This window comes from Phycodurus eques, chromosome 11 (genome assembly GCF_024500275.1).
Source record: "Phycodurus eques isolate BA_2022a chromosome 11, UOR_Pequ_1.1, whole genome shotgun sequence".
In the NCBI taxonomy this organism is placed as follows: domain Eukaryota; kingdom Metazoa; phylum Chordata; class Actinopteri; order Syngnathiformes; family Syngnathidae; genus Phycodurus; species Phycodurus eques.
In genome coordinates this window covers 15,918,433-15,937,988 of record NC_084535.1, presented here as the reverse complement: position 1 = coordinate 15,937,988, position 19,556 = coordinate 15,918,433, and the positions used below count along the sequence as shown (strand labels likewise).

Genomic DNA, 19,556 nt, shown 5'->3' with positions numbered 1-19,556 from the left:
GCCAGGACGAAAACCACACTGCTCCTGCTGAATCTGAGATTCAACTTCCCGACGGACCCTCCTCTCCAGCACCCCTGAATAGACCTTACCAGGGAGGCTGAGGAGTGTGATTCCCCATGTAGTTGGAACACACCCTTAGGCCCCCTTTTCTAAAAAAGGGGACCACCACCCCACTCTGCCAAGCCAGAGGCACTGTCCCCGATGTACATGCAATGTTGCAGAGGCGTGTCCACCAGGACAGCCCCACTACATCCAGAGCCTTTAGGAACTCCGGGCAAATCTCAGCCACCTTGGTGACCTCAACCCCAGAGATAGGAGAGCCCGCCTCAGAGACCCCAGACTCTGCTTCCTCATGGGAAGGCGTGTCGGTGGAATTGAGGTCTTCGAAGTATTCTCCCCACCGACTCACAACGTCCCGAGTCGAGGTCAGCAGCGCCCCATCCGCACTATACACAGCGTTGATGGTGCAGTGCTTCCCCCTCCTGAGACGCCGGATGGTGGACCAGAATTTCCTCGAAGCCGTCTGAAAGTCGTTCTCCATGACCTCACCGAACTCCTCCCAAGTCTGAGTTTTTGCCACAGCGACCACCAAAGCTGTATTCCGCTTATCCAGCCGGTACCCACCAGTTGCCTCAAGGAATCCCACAGGCCAAAAAGGCCCAATAGGACTCCTTCTTCAGCTTGATGGCATCCCACACTGCTGGTGTCCACCAACGGGTTCGGGTATTGGCACCACGACAGGCACTGACTACCTTACGGCCACAGCTCCAGTCGGCCGCCTCGACGATGGAGGAGCGTAACATGGTCCACTCGGACTCAGTGTCCTCCACCTCCCCTGAGACGTTGGTGAAGTTCTGCCGGAGGTGGGAATTGAAACTCCTTCTGCCAGACGTTCCCAGCAGAACCTCACAATATGTTTGGGCCTGCCACGTCGGACCAGTATCTTCCTCCACCATTGGAGCCAACTCACCACCAAGTGGTTGACAGCTCTGCTCCTGTCTTCACCCGAGACGCCAAGACATGCGGCCGCAAGTCCGATAACACGACCACAAAATCGATCAGTCGATCATGCGAACTGCGACCTAGTGTGCCAAGTGCACGTGTGGACACCCTTATGCTTGAACATGGTGTTCGTTATGGACAATCCGTGGTGAGCACAGAAGTCCAATAAGAGAACACCAATCTGGTTCTGATCGGGGGGCTGTTCCTCCCAATCACCCCCTTCTAGGTCTCACTGTCATTGCCCAGGTGAGCATTGAAGTCCCCAGCAGAACAATGGAGTCCCCAGCGGGAGCGCTCTTCTCGACGTCGCACACCAGCTCAGGCTCCTCCCTGCCAGAGAGGTGACATTCCATGTCCCTAGACCCAGCTTCTGTAGCCGGGGATCGGATCGCCAAGGTCCCCGCCTTCGGCCACCGCCCAGCTCACACTGCACCCGACCCCTATGGCCCCTCCCACAGGTGGTGAGCCCATGGAAAGGGGGACCCAAATTACCCTTTTGGGCTGTGCCCGGCCGGGCCCCATGGGTGCAGGCCCGGCCACCAAGCGCTCGCCTTCGAGCCCCACCTCCAGGCCTGGCTCCAGAGGGGCGCCCCGGGTCCAGGCAATGGAAACCTATGTCCATTAATTTTGTTTGTCATAGGGGTTTTTGGAGCCGTGCTTTGTCTGGTCCCTCACCTTGGACCTGTTTGCCCTGGGTGACCCTACCAGGGGTTTGTACAGCCCCAGACAACTTAGCTCCTCGGATCACTGGGATACACAAACCCCACCAGCACGATAAGGTGACGGCTCAAGTAGGGGATGAATACCTCTAGTAATCAAAACTGAATATTTTCATCTTTATAAAAGCAATATTTCTTTGACAACTCTTGCATTGGATCAAATTATACAGTGTACAGGTGCACTGTACTTAATATTGTAGTCTTCGAATGCATTTCACTATGCTGTATCTGTACATTGCCAAGTCATGGGACAAGAAAATAATATATTGTCTACAGTATAGTATCAGTATAGTCCACGGCTCATATAATTTATGCCGCATCAGCATCACAGATGGTACACACAGGAGCTGTCTTCTTTTTCCTGCATAATGCACTGCAGTAAAATTAGAAAACCTTGTGGTGGAGTTCCTTAACATGATTCTTAAAGGTGAGCTAATTTAAAGTAATGATTTGAACAGTTTTACAAGAGTGACATCTGAGCACTGGGCCTTTTGCGTGACAAATCAATGAGAGATGACAAACCATCCTTAGGCCACTGTGACCAGCCTGTAACACAACACAATATTAACACAATATTAACATCAGCATGTTGATGGATGTGTTCACATCTTTCGTCGTGTTTGTGATTTACGGACTGAAATAAAAAACTTGCCAAGATTCCGTCTGTTGAAACACTTGTCAACAAAAATAAGACTTGGCTTTTCAAAAGTATACATATTTAATTGGGTAATTAACATATTTTAACGTGAGAAAAAGGTCAGTGAGTTGCAGTGCTCCTCAAATGTGTTAACCACATCAATTTGGACTTTAGTAGCTTGTTACTTATCGTCCTCCCATGTGTGTTTGGCCTGCTGCAAGCACTCAAACCACCACGGGTTTGGAACCCACAGGCCAAAACACACTGGAACCTGGCTTTGCCTCAAGGCCTTCGTTGTTCTCTCTCTCTCTCTCTCTCTCTCTCTCTCTCTCTCTCTCTCTCTCTTTTCTCTCTCTCTCTCTCTCGGTCTCTCTCTCACACTCACACTCACTCACTCACTCACTCATGGCTTGTATTAGGAAGCCTGTCATTCTCCAGTTGTCTCTGGCAACATCCTTCCTTCTCGGAATTGATGCAACGTGCCTGAGGACAAGCCTTGAAAACAAACACACAAATGCGAGTAGAGTAGAACCTATGAGGTTGAACACAATTCGTTATGGGATGCTGATCAACCTCCAATTTGGATAGAATTTTTCCCAGAGCTCCCTCTAAATGGAAATAATCTGTTTGAGCGTCAAACGGTTGCTATGATATATCCTTTACAAACTGCACAGGTTAGGTTTTAAGTTAGATTTTACCTTTCTAAATGGTCATACAAGTGTAAAGATTTGTCAATATAGCCATCCATTTTCTGTAATGAGTCGCCAGTGAGCTAGAGCCTCTCACAGCTCAGGGCATATACAGTGCGTATAAAATGTCTACACGCCCCTGTTCAAATGCCAGCTTTTGTGGAATAAAAAAAACTATAGATCAAGGTCAATCATTTAACAACCTTCTGCACCAATAATGTGACCTATAACCTGTACAACTCAACAAAAAATATGTATATTTTCAATAGGGGAAGAAGTAAACATAGCTGTGATAATGCGGCTGCACACAGGTTGTGGCTGTGTTCAGAATTAACCAATCACATTCCAATTTATTAAATGGGAGTCAGCACAAGCCTGCCATCGTTTAAAGTGCCTCTGATTAACTCCAAATAAAGTTTGGCTTTTCTGATAGGCTTTTCCTGACAGTTTTCGGTTTCTAGCAAAAGCCTGAACGTTTTGTGCGAACATTGACACTGTATTTGGAACTGTTCATAATTTCCTCCATGTTGAATAAGGCCCCAGTTCCAGCTGAAGAAAAACACCCCAAAGCTGATGATGCTGCCACCACCATGCGTCACAGTAGAGGTATGGTCTTCTTTTGGTAATCAGCTGTCTTGTGGTTTCTCCAAAAACACCTTTTGAATTATGGATAAAAAAATTCAACCTTGATTTCCACATTTCATGTACTGTATGAAGAAGACGGGAGATTGTTGTCGCATGTACTAAATAGCCTGTACTTTTCGCAAATTCCTGCAGCTCCTTCAATTTTGCTGGTGACCTCTTTGCAGCCTCCCTGACCAGTTTTGTTCTTGTCTGGTCATCCATTTTGGAGGGATGTCCAGTTCTTACTAATGTCACTCTTGTGCCAAATTCTCTCCACCTGATTTTGATTGTATTCACTGTGGTAGATTTTATGTGAATCCCCTTCTCCTTACTTTTCAACAACGAGAGGCCTCTGATGCCGTGGAAGCTCTCTGTGGACCATGGTGTATATGACTTCAAAATGTCAGGAAAAACTTACTAGAACATCTGAACTTTATTTCTTTTTAATTAGAGGCATCTTAAAAATGGTAGCAGGTGTGTAGCATGAGTTGAATGTGATTGGTTAATTCTGAAAACAGCCACATTCCCTGTTATAAGAGGATGTGTACACATCTGCAACCATACTATCTCAGTTGTTTGTTTTTACCTCCCCTCTTGAAAAGATTCAGGGGTGTGTGGACTTCCTACATGTAGTGATATATACCCATTCAGTCACACGACAAAAAAGCTCAGCTTTAATGACAAACTACGAAGCTACTTTATGTCGTAAATGCATGTTGTGCATCGTTTTCAAATATTCTCATAATTTGTCACACAAGTATCAAAAGAAGTTAACCATTGAAAGACGTAATAACAATACAACTTTCACTGCATTTACTTCAACAAGAGGTGAATTGTATGGTTATGTTGCAGTCTTAAATGCTCACTAACTCCCCGTGTGTATTTCTGTTGTCCTGATTCTCTCCTTCTCTTGACACCCCTTGTTGAGATCGTTTGATCTTTTGGAGCCCACAGTTAATGCTATGCTTGCTGAACTTACTTTTACTCTTCTGAGGTATACGCCAATGTCGAGCAAGATTTGCTGATGTCTCGCATGACAGCATCCAAGACAGCAGCCCATCTTTTGGAATAATTAGTGTAAAATAACCAAACAAAGAGCAAAACACGCTCTGAGTTCTCCTGTGACATTATACTTGACACCAGGTCAAATGCTGATCTTTCGTGTGATTTTGCACAGAACATATTTTTCCTGAAATGCACTTCCAATATGATAAATAAGGCACGTTGCGATGTTCTGTGCTGTGTATTTTTGATGGTCACCCCCGATCCCCTTTCGAAAAATATACTGTACGATTTGATTTGAGTGCAAATGTAAAGCCCTGGTTAGAGATGGGAGAGGACAGAGGGAAGTAAGAAGACACACGTGTTGAACATTAGTGTCTTATTTAAAAAAAAAAGTGAGATGTGTTTTTACATATTTTATAGTTTCCGTATCTCTGATGAGATCCAAACTGCTTTGAAAGTGTGTTGAAACATCCCTTGTCATTCATTCTGAGAAGATTTTATCACTATCCAGGATTTATTAATCCCCTGTGCTTTGGTTTTACTGCCTAACTCTTGAAAAGAAGCGCTGGTACACTGTGTAGCATCAAGTGAGGTAACTAACAAAAGCTGAGATGTTACACGAGTTTATTTCATTTATGTAGAGACAATATTTCAGATTGTGCAGTTGTTATTATCCTCAAAATACATGTATGAAGTGTGAGTATATGAAAAGTCCCACTACTGTAGATCATTCACTCTTTAAAAGAGCAAAATAACCTTAGTACGAATGAATAGTGTGCTTATATACAGTATATGATGGAAGATAAAAGATGCAAAAACCAGCAATAATATATCCAACATATAATAAGGTACCCACGTGTTAGAACAGGGGGGCAGGGCTACTGTGGTGGTTTTGTGGAGTAACACAACAGTTATTCTCAACAGTCATGTTCTCTGATGAGGAAATTGGATATTTTCCATTGAAATTAAATAGGTATTAATGGTAATAAAGTCCAAATTTGGGAATTTGAAAAAAAAAAAAACTACTGTACTGATGAACTACTGTGTAGAAATCAAAATAATTGATGTAGTTATTAGTCTGCATGTACTGTATGTCTGCTTATGATTGAACAAAATGTTCATCAAATACATATTCATGCATGTGTTAATTCCCCAATTTTCCAGTTAATACCCAATAATTCACATTGAGTGCCATGGAAAGTGTTGTTCTCGTCCAACTGAATATTTTTAATAATCTATCTTTCCATGGAAAGTGTTCAGAAAGTTTTTAGAAATGAACTGGAAAATTGAGGGTTCTTTGTAACCCTATCGCTACATTTGATGCATTCCAATTCAGGACATGTTCTTCAATTTTCCGTCCGTCTTGAGAGAGCAGAATAGGCAAGACAATGGGGATCTTTGATGGTGTACAATTTGATGTTGATTCAATTTAGGGTTATTTGGCCCTTGTGGAGGTCTGTGCTCCACTGAGTGACATATAGTGCTGTCATATTTGTACTGTGATTTGTAATATGAATTGTATATTTGCACTCATTTTACTTTCACTCTAAAATCTATAACCGAAGCACACTCTGGCCTGTGACCGGCTGAAATGGGATGACGATGATCAGTACTATCAGTTACTCCTCCTCAACTTCTTCAGAAGTTATAAGGTGACACCAGAACGTGGACTCTGGCCACATGCTTTGCTTGAAAGGTGCGGTCGGCGTATTCCGACATGTCCACTTCCACGTTGATCTCCTGTGGCCCGCGCAGCTGCTGGACCAGTATCAGCTCGCCGGTTTGTCTGTCTGAGCGCTGCATGACAAAAATACCCCGTGAGTTTCCTCCCACGATGCCAAAGCGCAGGCTATCGGGCCCTGAGCGCCCAGGAGCCCCCGCGGTGGCCATACGGAAAAGAGTGGCAGGCGTCTGAATGTTGGAGGGGAGGGAGAGGTAGTGGAAAGAGACGGTCTTTGGCGCAAAGTGGCAGGAGCGGCTTTCCATGGGGCAGGGATTCCTCTCACACTGACTGCACAAGACAGAAACACATCAAGTTAGAGGCACAGGGAAGATAAACGCTGTTTGATTTCCAGTCCATGTGTGGTGGTGTTTCATATGTGAAGGCCCTTTACATGGAACATAAGCCTCGGTTATCACCTCAGTGAAAAGCCACTGTTCCCTTCAAGGTACAATTATGTACTTTATGAATGTTTCATACACAATATAATCATGTGGGAGAGTACATTTTAAGCCTTAAGGAGAGGCGATGCGTACAGTACATGCAGCATTTATTTACAAGATCATGAAAGCCAAAGACTTTCATAAGCTATGAAAAATTTCTTAGTATAATTTTTCAGCACACTTTTAATATAAAAGTGTAAAGGTGTATTAATGTATACAAACTTTTCTTTCAGTGTCCTAACACTGCAAAAACGCAAAATCTTACCTACTGAACTTAACCTCATTTTTCATGAAAACTCATACTGTACTTATTTTAGTGACAGAATGTCTTGTTTTAAGTTGTTTTTTTAAATCTGCGAGTGGAACAAGTATAAACTGATAAACTAATATTCATAAAATAAGATCAAGATCAGAAATCAGTTCCATTACATCACTATTCAGGATTTTTTTTGGGGGGGGGGGGTTGTGTTTTTAAGACAGCAGAATTCACATTTCTTTGTGTTTCACACATATGAAGATCTGCATTTTTTATTATATTGTGGTTATAAATATTTGCAGAATAGAACAAAATATAACAAATTATGGGAAATGTGTGTCATCTGCAATTTCCTTTTAAGAGGATATTTTCCTTCAGTCAGTATCACTTGGAATGTGTGGAAAATGAACATGCGGTTATGAAGAATCAACAATGACATCCAACCTAAATTATACGCTCCCTGGACGCTTCATTCGGTACAGCTGCATCTGATGAGCTCCATTATGAGAGCTGTCTCAAAAACCTGCATCTTACTGAGACATTTCTATGCAATGCAGCTGTACAAAACTGCAAACTACAATTATAATACAATGATATAATTATAATTATAAGATATGTTTGAATCAATACCTTTCTGATACTGGTGAGGCCATATGTTTTGGAATGTAGTATCTGATTGGGCTAAGCTACAGTGCTAAGCCATGCTTTTCGTAGTCCGTGTTAGTGTCTGCCAAAAGTTTCAGTCATCTCCTCCGCTGGCATCAGCGTTCAACCACACTGCTGCTTAAGTAAGAGCACACAGTGCTATGTTTCAGTCCTTCAGACCAGGCAGCTTGGCTTGACTGAGACGTAATGTTTCTTAGCAATTGGAGAGCATTAAAGAGAAAATAATGTTTGGCAATGCAGTTCTGCTGAGCATGCATGCTCTTGTCACATATGGTTTGCTTCACTCTTTTACAGCTTTAACCACAAATCTCATTTTTGTAGTTTTGGGCTTCTCATGTGGCTTCTGTGTGTGTGCTTGCACAATCATCTCGTCCTCCTCCTTTGAGCTGCACTCCAAGGTTAGTAATGATGAAATACACTCACCAGTCACAACATTCAGTACACTTGCACAAGCTAATGATATCCCTTTCTAGAAGTTTATCACATTTTCTGCCTGTACCAAAATGATACTGTTCAATGCTTGTAGTGTTGATTGAACAAAATGTTTATACATTGTTGTTGAAGTTTGTACTGGTTACAAAGTGTTCATTCCATAGCGTTTGTAATATTCTGATTAACATTTATCCCTAAACTGACGAAAGGGTGGGGGGGTAAAAAAAAAAGAAGGTGTTTTCATTTTTAATTGGGGCTGTTTGCATTCCAGTGATTTGCTTAGCTTTCAGATGGTACAAACTGTCATGTTGAGTTTAAAAGTAGCACATGCAAATGCAAAACACATACAGCATCTCAGCAGCCTATTATTAATTTCAAGATTAACAGATGTATCCAGGCACGCATTGCACACCCCAGCTCCATCCCAGCGCCCAGGTTTTGTGATTTCTAGTAAAGGTTATGTTGACCAAAACTAACAAAATTGAAGCCTTTTTTAGTCAAAACGTCCCTGAGGAACCCATTCTCCTTACATGAAAGGCCCATTGAATGCTGCCGTAACATGAAAGATGATAAAACAGTAGCAAAAAAGTTAAAACAGTACTCGTACAGGGGAGATGTTTTGACGTAGGTGATATTGCCATGGGAACGGGGACAGTCTGGGTTGACGCACTGAAAGCCTCCCCCGGTGTTGATACATGTTGTTCCTCGGCTACAGTTGTGCTGCTGGTTTAAACATTCGTCCACATCTGGAAGACAAAACAGAAGAGGCATGTAAGTAGAGTGAGGGGCCAGCAGCCAGACCGTCCGCAGTCTTAGCGTCGGTGCTGAGCTCCAGTTGTTTATTTGGTTTTTTGGTTCAGTCTCACATAAATGCTTCATGTCCTACAGATCCTTTCTGCTGGGAAATGGTGAGGTCATTCATTCCAAAGCCAAACCTTTTGCTCAAAAGAATTGGTCACGAGGAGAATCTAAGAGTTTGGAAGCTTTGCACTGTTGTAAATCACAGGTAACCCCCATAGGTCTAACAGACAAGTCATATCTGCAGCTGGTAAGGCCTTGTGAATGCGCCTTTGTCTCCTGTACCCTCCTGTCACTCACCCTCGCAGCTCCGCCCATCTGGGAGCAACTTGTAGCCACTGGGGCAGGAGCAGTGGTATGAGCCTGGGACGTTGACACATTCATGGATGCATAACGTCCCTCCCTGGTCCAGACGGTAGACTTCACACTCGTTGACATCTGTGAAAAACAGGAAAAGGCAGGCATCACAGGAGCATGCAGGGCTGCTGTACACAGGACCACAGGAATATAATATTTAGGATGGAGGAAATTCGCCATGTTAAAATCACATTCTGGAACAAACATAAAATGAGACTGTTTCTGACAACCTGGGTTGCCTGGGTATTATGTGTAGAAATTGTATTTTGTTGAAATAGTGATGAAGGGCTATGATCTCCCAAATACCTTTACATTATGCGATAATGTAACAGATTGCTGTAATCAATCTTAAATGCCAAATGCAGCTGAGGAATAAGGCATGTAAATACGGGACAGCATATCATAGCATGTGAGCAGTATAGAGCAGTGATTCTCAACCAGTGTGCTGGGCACATTAGTGTGCTGTGAGCGCTCTTCAGGTGTGCTGTGGGAAATTATAAAATGTTACTTAATTGCTCCAAAAAATATTTATTTACAAGGAATAATGTATATTTGTTCATCTATTTATGCCAGGGAGGCATAGTGACAGACAGAACAAATAAATGCTCTTCTATTAGATGGCAGGAAGTACATACAGTAATTAATGTATACACATTTTGTGACATTTTTGTTTGTTGGTGTGCCGTGAGATTTTTTTAATTGTAAAATATGCGCCTTGGCTCCATAAAGGATGACGTATGAGCATTCTGATTGGATAATTAGTAAGTGCTAGGATGTTCCAAATAAAACATCATTACTGGTATCACTGAATGCATGTGCAACATGCTACACTTATCACAATCCTGTTTTAAGTGCTTTAACCATATACATACTGGGGATGGGTCGGTATCTGATAAAAGCGCATACCATATGGTATGCTCTGCACAGGACAATACAACATTATGGCGCGTGGCTTTCGGTTTTGCACTTCACTTTGCGTTGACGTGTTCACCTTGTGACCAAGTCCAGGTCACGGACGTAGTAAAATTAAAAAAAAAACGTAAAACCACAGAGCACAGGATTTGAGACGAAAATGTGAATCTCCTGTGTGGATTAATTTCGGTTTGACCGTTGAATACAGTAACAAGGGAATAAACACTGTAAACAGAAATTTTACTGTCTGAAAACATTGTTTGAAACATGTCCCATACTTTTTAAGGAAACACGAGTAATATGACCAAGCTTCTCCTGTGTTCGTATTCTGGCATAACGCTTGGTGTACACACACGACAGTTGAGCGACTCGAAAAGGTAACAAAACACCAGCAAAACAGAAAGTGACTATAGAATTCTTTTGAGCAGCCATATCATGCCAATTAAGATAAACACAAGAAAATAACCCGTGCAGTAGGAGAATTTAATGCTAAAGATTTGCAGCCCTTTTCTGTGAATGAAGATGTGTGATTTGGTCACGTAACGAAAACGCTCGACCTACGTTATGTTGTGCGCTGTTTGTGGTACGTATTTCATCTTTAATTTTAATTCTCAACCGCTATGACTATGCAAGTCATTAAGCTTGGGTCAAGTGGTCGTGCCTGCAGAGTAAGTAGTTTTTGTTTACAATTGTGTATGTTTAAATTTGTGATACATATTTTATACTGCTGTATTGCCACATGTATTAAGTTAGGCAAGGAATAAGAGTTTATCATTTGAAATTGTTTTTAAATAAGTTATATTATTGACTACACTACAAAATGCAGTTTTTGATGGCAAGCAAAATCAAAGACATAATTTTGAGAGTGAAAAAAAAAGTTGTTCTTGGTATGCACAAAACATGTACCAAAAAAAGTACCGAACCATGGCCCAAAAACCAGAGTATGGACTGCAGGCTATCATGGGTTAGCTGCATCGTCCCACCCCTAATACATACTGTAAACATACAACTGTATACAGCCAATTCAATCCTGTTTACCATTTGTTTCAGCTGTTCAAATACTATAAAATTGTTCTCTATTACTGTCTATCCAGCCATTTTATAGAGCACTTCTTCTCATTTGGACCATGGGTGAGCTAGAACTTATCTATGGACAATTTAGTCTTCTTTTAACCTAACTTAACCTGTTCTGTAGAATGTGGGATGGATCGGACTGGGAGGCAAACATGCTAACCACTACTTGTTCCTCCTCCTCGTTCAGAATCATAGGACCTAAAATCCATCCATTTTCAACACCGCTTATCCTGGTTAGGGTCGCGGGGTGCTGTAGCCTATCCCATCTTACTTTGGGCGCAAGGCGGACTACACCCTGAACCGGTCGCCAGTCAGTCGCAGGGCACATATAGACACGGACAACCATTCGCACTCACATTCACACCGTCACTGAGTGGGAACTGAACTCACGCTGCCCACACCAAAGTCAGGCGAGTATACCACTACACCATCAGTGACTAGGAACTAAAATAAGGGACACCAATTCCTGTTAATATGCCACATCATATCATAGCAACTCCCAGATAATATGCCAATACTGTATGCCCCCACAGAGACTACGGGCAGCACAGGGATTACTTCAGAGCAATGAACAAGAAGTTCATTCATTCATTCATTTCCCATACCGCGTATCCTCACGAGGGTGGTGGGCGTCCTGCAACATGCAAACTCCACACAGGCGATGCCGGATTTGAACCTGCGTCCTCAGAACTCTGAGGCAGATGTGCTAACCAGTCGTCCACTGTCTCGCCCACGAGAATTTCACTAAGTGCGAATATGTTGATGCTACAATGCACTGTTAAATCCTTTAGCATTGTTTACAACAACATTCTTGTCAATGCTACTGTGAATGCTTGTCTCTTAATGACATCCTAAAAGCACCTGAACTGTGACCTACATTGATGCTAATCAGCTCGTGACCTCTCGAGAGGATTATTTTGTTTGTTACAGACTGCCCTCCGCTGATTACTAGTGGAAGATTCAGGTATTTAGTGGATGTTTTCTTGTGCAGTTTCAGATCAGCAAAGGAAATGAATTGCTAAAAATTTCAAGCTGGGACATAATTGCTTTGCTGGCCTTGTCTTATCAACACAGTCGTGACAGTAATGAAGTAACACATTACAGTCAACAGTCACTCACCCTGGCAGATGCTGTTGTCAGAGGTGCCACTCATGTGAAAGCCCGCATCACAGCTGCAGTGTTGGGCCCGGTTCACTTGGGCACAGCGAGGTTTTCGGCTGAATGCAGGGTCATTCATTACGCTCCACTCAGGAGGAGCTGCATTTAAGAAAACAATATGCATTGGCTTATGCTAAGCGAAGAAAGAGTTGTGTGATTTATTGAGTGCAACCTACCGGTCTGAGTGTGGTGCTGGCAGCGGGAGCCACTCCAGCTCTGTGAGCAGGTGCATTTGTACTGATTAATACCTTCCACACAGGTACCTCCATTTTGACAGGGGTTACTTGCACATTCACCGATGTCTGAAGCCACCAGAGACAGAAGATAACACAAATATAAAGTATTTTTCTATCTTGATGGATAACCAACAATGTCCCAACAGGGAAAATTACAGTGAGTCATGTTGTAATATTTAAAAAAAAACGACACATCAATCCATCCATCCATTCTCAATACTGCTTACTTATCCTGTTCAGGGTCGTGGGTTGCTGGAGCCTATCCCAGCTGACTTCGAGCGAAAGGGGCACTACACCCTGGACTGGTCACCCGTCAATTAAAGAGTACATACAGTATAAAGACTTTATACTCACATTCATACCTTCACAGAGTGAGAACTGAACCCACGCTGCCTGCACTGAAGTCACAACGTGAACCATTACACCATTAGTGACTCCACTTGCAATATTTTAAATACAAATATACAGTACATCAGTTCTAAATACTATGGGTTTTGAATATGGGCACCTGAACCGAAAAGTAAAAAGTAAAGTATGGTGTGATTGTAAGTCATCTGGAAATAGAATGTAAAAAAAAAATTGGATGGACAGCTATGGTCCAGCAACAAAAAGAAAACAAAGTCTTTAAATTCCATAACTACTAGTGGTGAGTCCAAGATTCCAAAATAAAATCTTGAAAACAGCAAATGTGAACGTTTGATATGGAAATATTGACGAAGTTGTTACACTGTTACTCTAAAAGTGAAAGTTCTTTGGGCATTGACAATAACATTGTATATCCACATCACTGTCTGCAAATGGACTCGTCCATAGTAGTGAATTCTCCTTACACATGATTCTTTCCCCTTAAATGTGCACAAACTACATCTGCTAGAGCACCGCAGACAATAAAATTACTCAATAACAATAAGTTTGTATCAAGGGGGAATAAATACACATAGGTACATGCATACAGATACAGACATGAACTACAAAGAACCAAATTACAAATATCCTCATCAAGCATATTTGTGGGCAGTCTGTTTCTATGTGGACTTATTTGTATCGTACCCTTTATGTAGCATCACCAGCAATACGTTTTTCATAATTAATTTTATGTACATCATGATATATTATCTTTGCAGTGTGGAGACCTGCACAAAATAAAAAATAGCACTTTGTACAATTAAAAAATAAGAATTTAAATACAAGCAGTGAAATAACAGTAAATGCTGTGAATCCAAGATTTTTTTCACGCTTAAACAGGGAGCTTGCAGTTTTAAATCTGTTAGCAAGAGTTGAATCTACCCTTGCTTCACAAACCCCCTCCACCCCACACCAAGTCACTGACCAAAGCCACACCCCTCACTCTGTATAATGTATACTGTGACGTTAGCCGCAAATGCTACATCAGAGTGTTACTATAACACTAAAGGCTCTATTTTCGTAGAGAGCGCATCTACGGCAGGGCAAAAATGCTGGAGTGTCCTGATTTTCATGCAAGAGCAAGGCTCACTGCTCATGTTTGCCAATTTGGCAGACAAGTCTGCGCCAAGCTGGGCATCCCTGCAGAGCTAGGGAGTGTCCTTGGAGATCCACTTGGCGGAGTGACCAGTTGATGCCAGAAAGTCAATCTAAATTTACGCCTGCTCTGATGTATCAGTCCTGGTGCAAGGTAGACCGCTGGTCTAACGTAATTTTGTTGAATTTGACCTGGCCGCGGCGCGAGAATGGGCGACTGGTTATCACATCTGCCTCACAGTTCTGAGGACCCGGGTTCAAATCCGCCCTCACCTGTGTGGAGTTTACATGTTCTCCCCGTGCCTGCGTGGGTTTTCTCCGGATACTCCGGTTTCCTCCCACATGCCAAAAACATGCATGGTGGGTTAATTGAAGACTCTAAATTGCCCGTAGATGTGAGTGCGAATGATTGTTTGTTTATATGTGCTGTGGGATTAACTGGCGACCAGTTCAGGGTGTACCCTGCCTCTCGCCCGAAGATACCTGGGATTGGCTCCAGCACGCCTGCGACACTCGTGAGGATAAGCAGTATGGAAGATAGATAAATGAATGACCGGGGCGCAAGCAGACTGATACTGAGCTCCGTGGACATATTTAAGTTGCCAGCCGTGATCACCAGCTAATTCTGTATTTAATAAGGGTAATCGTGCACACCGTCTGTTTACCACACCATGGCTAGAGAAGTGCCAATGCTCCACGCACACATGGATTGCTACGATTACGCATCGCCCTCTTCTAAACAGAGAATGGCGCCTTGTTGATTGGTGGCAACTGAAGTCGACTGTAAACACTCTCACAGTGTCGCAGCCCGCCCACCGTCTCACCCGCAAGTTTTATTTTGGAATGTACAATCAGTTAAAAATCAAAAAGGTGATAAACATACCTGGCGAGCTGAAAAAAACTCAATTTTGATGGGCAATCTTGGATGAAAATCTTCCTGCCTAAAGTTTAACGGGCCAGTAGCAAAACAAGATACTGTATACTGTATCACTGTCAGCAGCCCTGCGAATTCTGAGAGTGTTCAAAACTGAGCAATGAAGTCACTGTATAGTGGATGACAACCATCTCATTTAATATTTTGTTTGGCTTGTCAGGGGCCTCCATATTGCCTCAACATTAAACAGCCCACTTCACTATGCTGGATATTTTTAAACTAAGGTTTTTTTCCACTCTGTGTCAATATTGTTTGTTAAGCATGGCTAAAATTAGAATGCTGATGCCAGGTATAAAAAAAAAACACAAACAGAGATAATACTGTTGCAGAGTTGTGCCTTCTCATGTTGCCCTAGGCGTGAGTGTAAATAAATCTGTTCCAAAATGTGGGATTTTTGAGGATGAAATATGCTGTGACTGTCGGCTGATGGTGCTATGAAAAGCATACTTAGCATACTCATCTAACAGGACACTGCTGTCAAAAAAGATAGTGAAAGGAGGAGAACTAGTGGGAGGAGAGTGTCTCTTACAGTCACCCAACATAGGCTACTGATGTTCAGGAGAAGTACAAAGCTGGCTGGGGCATCCATCGCACAGCAGAATGAAATACAGGTGGTTTGTAGTGTTCTCAGACATTGAATGCCACATTTAACTAGGCCTTCTATCAGACTGTCAAATGGTCCAAGCATTGTCAAATGAAGAAAATGGATGGATAGATAAATTAAATTAATTGACTGAATTGAATTTGGACTGGAATTGGAACTGAACGGGACTTGCAATATTTGGAATTGCATTCCAGTCTCCTTGGGCATCACTTGAGCCAGCTCCCACTTGACTCACATACCTGTAGCTATAGTAGCAGAAGCATGTTTAGTGCAGGTCGGGCTCACCTTTACAGACGCCGTCCACTCCGGTCCAGGTGCCATTGTCCTGGCACACACGTGTGGCCGATCCCACAAGGTGGTAGCCCTGCGAGCAAGCGAAATGCACCTCATGTCCGGCCAGGTGTTTAGATCCAAACTTGGTCCCGTGATCTGGTTCTTCCAGGGGCCGGCAAGTAGCAGGGGCTGCGGGGAGAAGAAGACTGATGACACGTGGAGAACACCAGCCTCCTAACATCCTCTGGCATTCTCTGCCTGGGGATATACTGTACACGTGTCACTAGGCAATCCAAAACGCACCATTAGCAGGAGACTGGAAAGTTGATTGCCTGCGTAATATACAGTATTAACATTACATAACATTATAAATGGACTCCAAGTTTGACTTTTATGAAACATTTATGCTTCCTCAACCTACGAAGATTGTGAGAAAGTGTTTAATAACAACAGAGTTCTGTTCTTTTGTGGGTTGAGACCAATTTTGCAGTTCAATGTTTTCCAGATGAACAGGATAAACTTTATGACGGAATCACGCCACATGAGAAAGATGTGTGCACATAAACAATGGAAGGCGTGAAGCTTTTTTTAAATCGAGAATGACTGAATCCAAACATCTTAATTCACCTATTTGCCTTTTTATATTTTGGCATTCTGTTAAAGAGAGAGAGTTTTGGATTGTACTTTCACTAACAAACCAGCCAAATAACACAATTATCCCACAATTCTACTTCCTCTTTTGAATGGTCACCATAGTGACAGATTACCTTGAATTTCTTGGGTGAAAATAATCCCACAATAGCAGGCATAGTTTAAAGATTGATGAATGAATAATGTACACAGTATATTGTGTGTATTCTGTATAATTAGGCACTTTTTCATAAAATAATACAGCATTACTACACTATTTACAATCCGATTACGCGAACCGAATAGCCACTTTGTTATAAGGATCCCTGATAAAGCATTTACAAATTGTTGATAAACAAGTTAATAGCTACATTTGTATTTATTTATACACAACAAACACTGATAATGTTTCTTAAACTGGGGTCCCCGGACCCCTGAGGGTCATCGAGCTGAAGCTCGGCGGTCTGCAATAAAATCCATCCATCCATTTTCTTCTGTTTATCTGAGATCGGCTCACAGGGGCAGCAAAATAAGCAGAGAAGCCCTGACGTTCCCAAACCAGCTGAGAGACATAGTCTGGGTCTGGGTATTCAGCTCAGCTTGTTCTCCAGGACAGACCAATACAGAGTTGCACGCTGCACCAGTCCACCTGTCCATATCCCGCTCCATTCTTCCCTCACTCATGAACAAGACCCCAAGATACTTAAACACCTCCACATGGGGCAGGAGCTCTTCCTCGACCTGTAGAGGGGACTCCACCCTTTTCCGCCTGAGAACCATGGCCTCATATTTGGAGGTACTGAGGCTCATCACAACTGCTTCACACTCCGCTGTGAACCGCTCCAGCGAGAGTTGAATATTGCAACTTGATGAAGCCAACAGAACCACATCATCTGCAAAAGCAGAGACGTAATACTGAGGTCACCAAAGTGGACCTGTACAATTAGAAGCTCTGATATGATTGCGATGTATCACATAAGTCTGACATTACTGCAATTGTAGCTCCCACCCTCTTTTCTCATGTGGAGTTGCACAGATAAGGCAAGACACTCTTGGCAAAATATTTGCAAAGTTTTTTGTGGCTTGGATGCACACAACTCAGGTCAATGTTTTCCATTATGTTTATGAACGTTTAACAGGGACCCTTAATGCATTGTGGTACCCCTATATTTGTTCATATTTTGCATTTTTCATGTAGATAAGGTAACCAAAATATAAGTATTCTACAGTACAGGTCTACACCTTTGTCAACTACAATCATAGATGATTTGATGATTATGTGACCATTTATCACTCACCAGCTGACTGGTCCGCTTGAGGCAACTTGGAGACCGAATTCTGAAGCGTTGCTAGTTTTGACTTCATGATCCGGAAGCCCTCGGTGAATCGAAGCTCCTGGCCTTTTAGAAACTTCTCCATCTGTCGCAGCACCCCAACCACTTGATGTTTATCCAAGCAGGTCTGTAGAACAAGCGATGATATTGGCGGTGGTGGTGTTGGGTTGGGGGTGGGGTTTGGGGGCTCCATGTTATTGGAGGAAATGTGCATTATGTTTGTAATTGACACTAAAATGTCTTGTGCTCAACATGATCCACTACTTTCAGATAGAAAATATACAACTCCAACCTATTACTTTTCTAAGTGCAACCCAAACACAGCAAGACAAAATCTGTCTGGCAGATGTCTGGAGGACATGAGTCCAAATGCTGTTCCTTTGTATATTTTGCATGGCAGCAGGACAGTCAAAGGTTATTGGATGAACCTGAATGACCAAAATCAAAGTTGAATGGATGGCACAATCAGTTACTTGAGCAAATGTTGATGCCAAGTCAGTACAGAGTTGCATTTAATCCTTCCTGCAAGGTTTATTAATCACATGCTCATTGGAGCAATTTCTCAGGGGCGGCATACCTTGAATTCCTGTACTGCTATTTGTAAGGAGGGGGGATTGCTACAACTGCAACTAGCTTCAAGACATTAAAACTCAAAATGCAAATAGTTTTGACGTGTGCATTGCTAGAGCTTTTCTACATGTCCAAGGCTAAGGGGAAATTCCTCCAGCTGACAACACACAAGGACTCCCAATTTTCCTTCCAGATGCTGCAGCAAAGACTAATTTTGTTTCTCCTCGCCTCTGTCACTAGGATGGTTTCTTGAATAGAAATGAACTGTCACACAAAAACGTGAGAAAAGATGCTCTAAACCAATACTTCTAAACATTATTTCAGACATCTAATAAACATAATAATGAACATATTCTTACCTGAACTGCGGCGCGGCCATGAACAGCTGTCAAACACAGTAAAAGCAAACACCTGCACCAAAAAGACAGCCCCATATCTCCAGTAAGCAGTTCCCCCCCCCCCCCCCCCCCTCTTTTAGCAAAACCCTGTCCCACCTCACAATTAAGTTAATAATAATTTTAACAAGTGTCCTTCAGGTGGGTTCGGAATGTTTGTAGTGGGATGCTCATCAGGTGTCTCAGATGGCTCGGTGCTCCAGGAAAGTTTGGTCTCTGGGTTTTACACGTCGGCTCCTGCTGCAAGAACCCCTCCCACCAATGTAGGCTACAATCGCCACTTTCTAGCATTCTTACAGCAGGGAAATAGCTTCCTGTGATCAGTTAATAACGCTATAAGTGGTCCGTAAATAATATATATTTTGGAAATGTAACGTTAAGTTTGTTTGTTTTGGGTGTGAAATGGCGAATTATATGTTATTATAGCCCAACAAATTAGTTGGTATACAGTGTTACCCCCTGCTGGCCCAATAATTATTTTTCAAAAAAGAATTAAACTAACAAAAAGTGTTTTATTAGTTTCTAATGAATTCTTATTTTTGCCTGTGGTTTTGAAATTTCAAATGACTTCTGTATATTCTTTTCATG

General features: G+C 42.5%; 1 protein-coding gene across 1 annotated transcript; it reads right to left on the bottom strand.

The window, feature by feature from the left end:
- Positions 1-4,534: 4,534 nt before the first annotated feature.
- Positions 4,535-19,017, bottom strand: LOC133410151 (fibulin-7). The gene is made up of 8 exons (XM_061690939.1): positions 18,933-19,017; positions 17,968-18,130; positions 16,052-16,228; positions 12,669-12,794; positions 12,454-12,591; positions 9,292-9,429; positions 8,801-8,939; positions 4,535-6,687 (listed from the first exon to the last, which is right to left on the bottom strand). The coding sequence occupies exons 1-8, from the start codon at positions 19,005-19,007 to the stop codon at positions 6,315-6,317; spliced, it is 1,329 nt and encodes a 442-aa protein (XP_061546923.1). The 5' UTR covers positions 19,008-19,017; the 3' UTR covers positions 4,535-6,314.
- Positions 19,018-19,556: the final 539 nt, after the last annotated feature.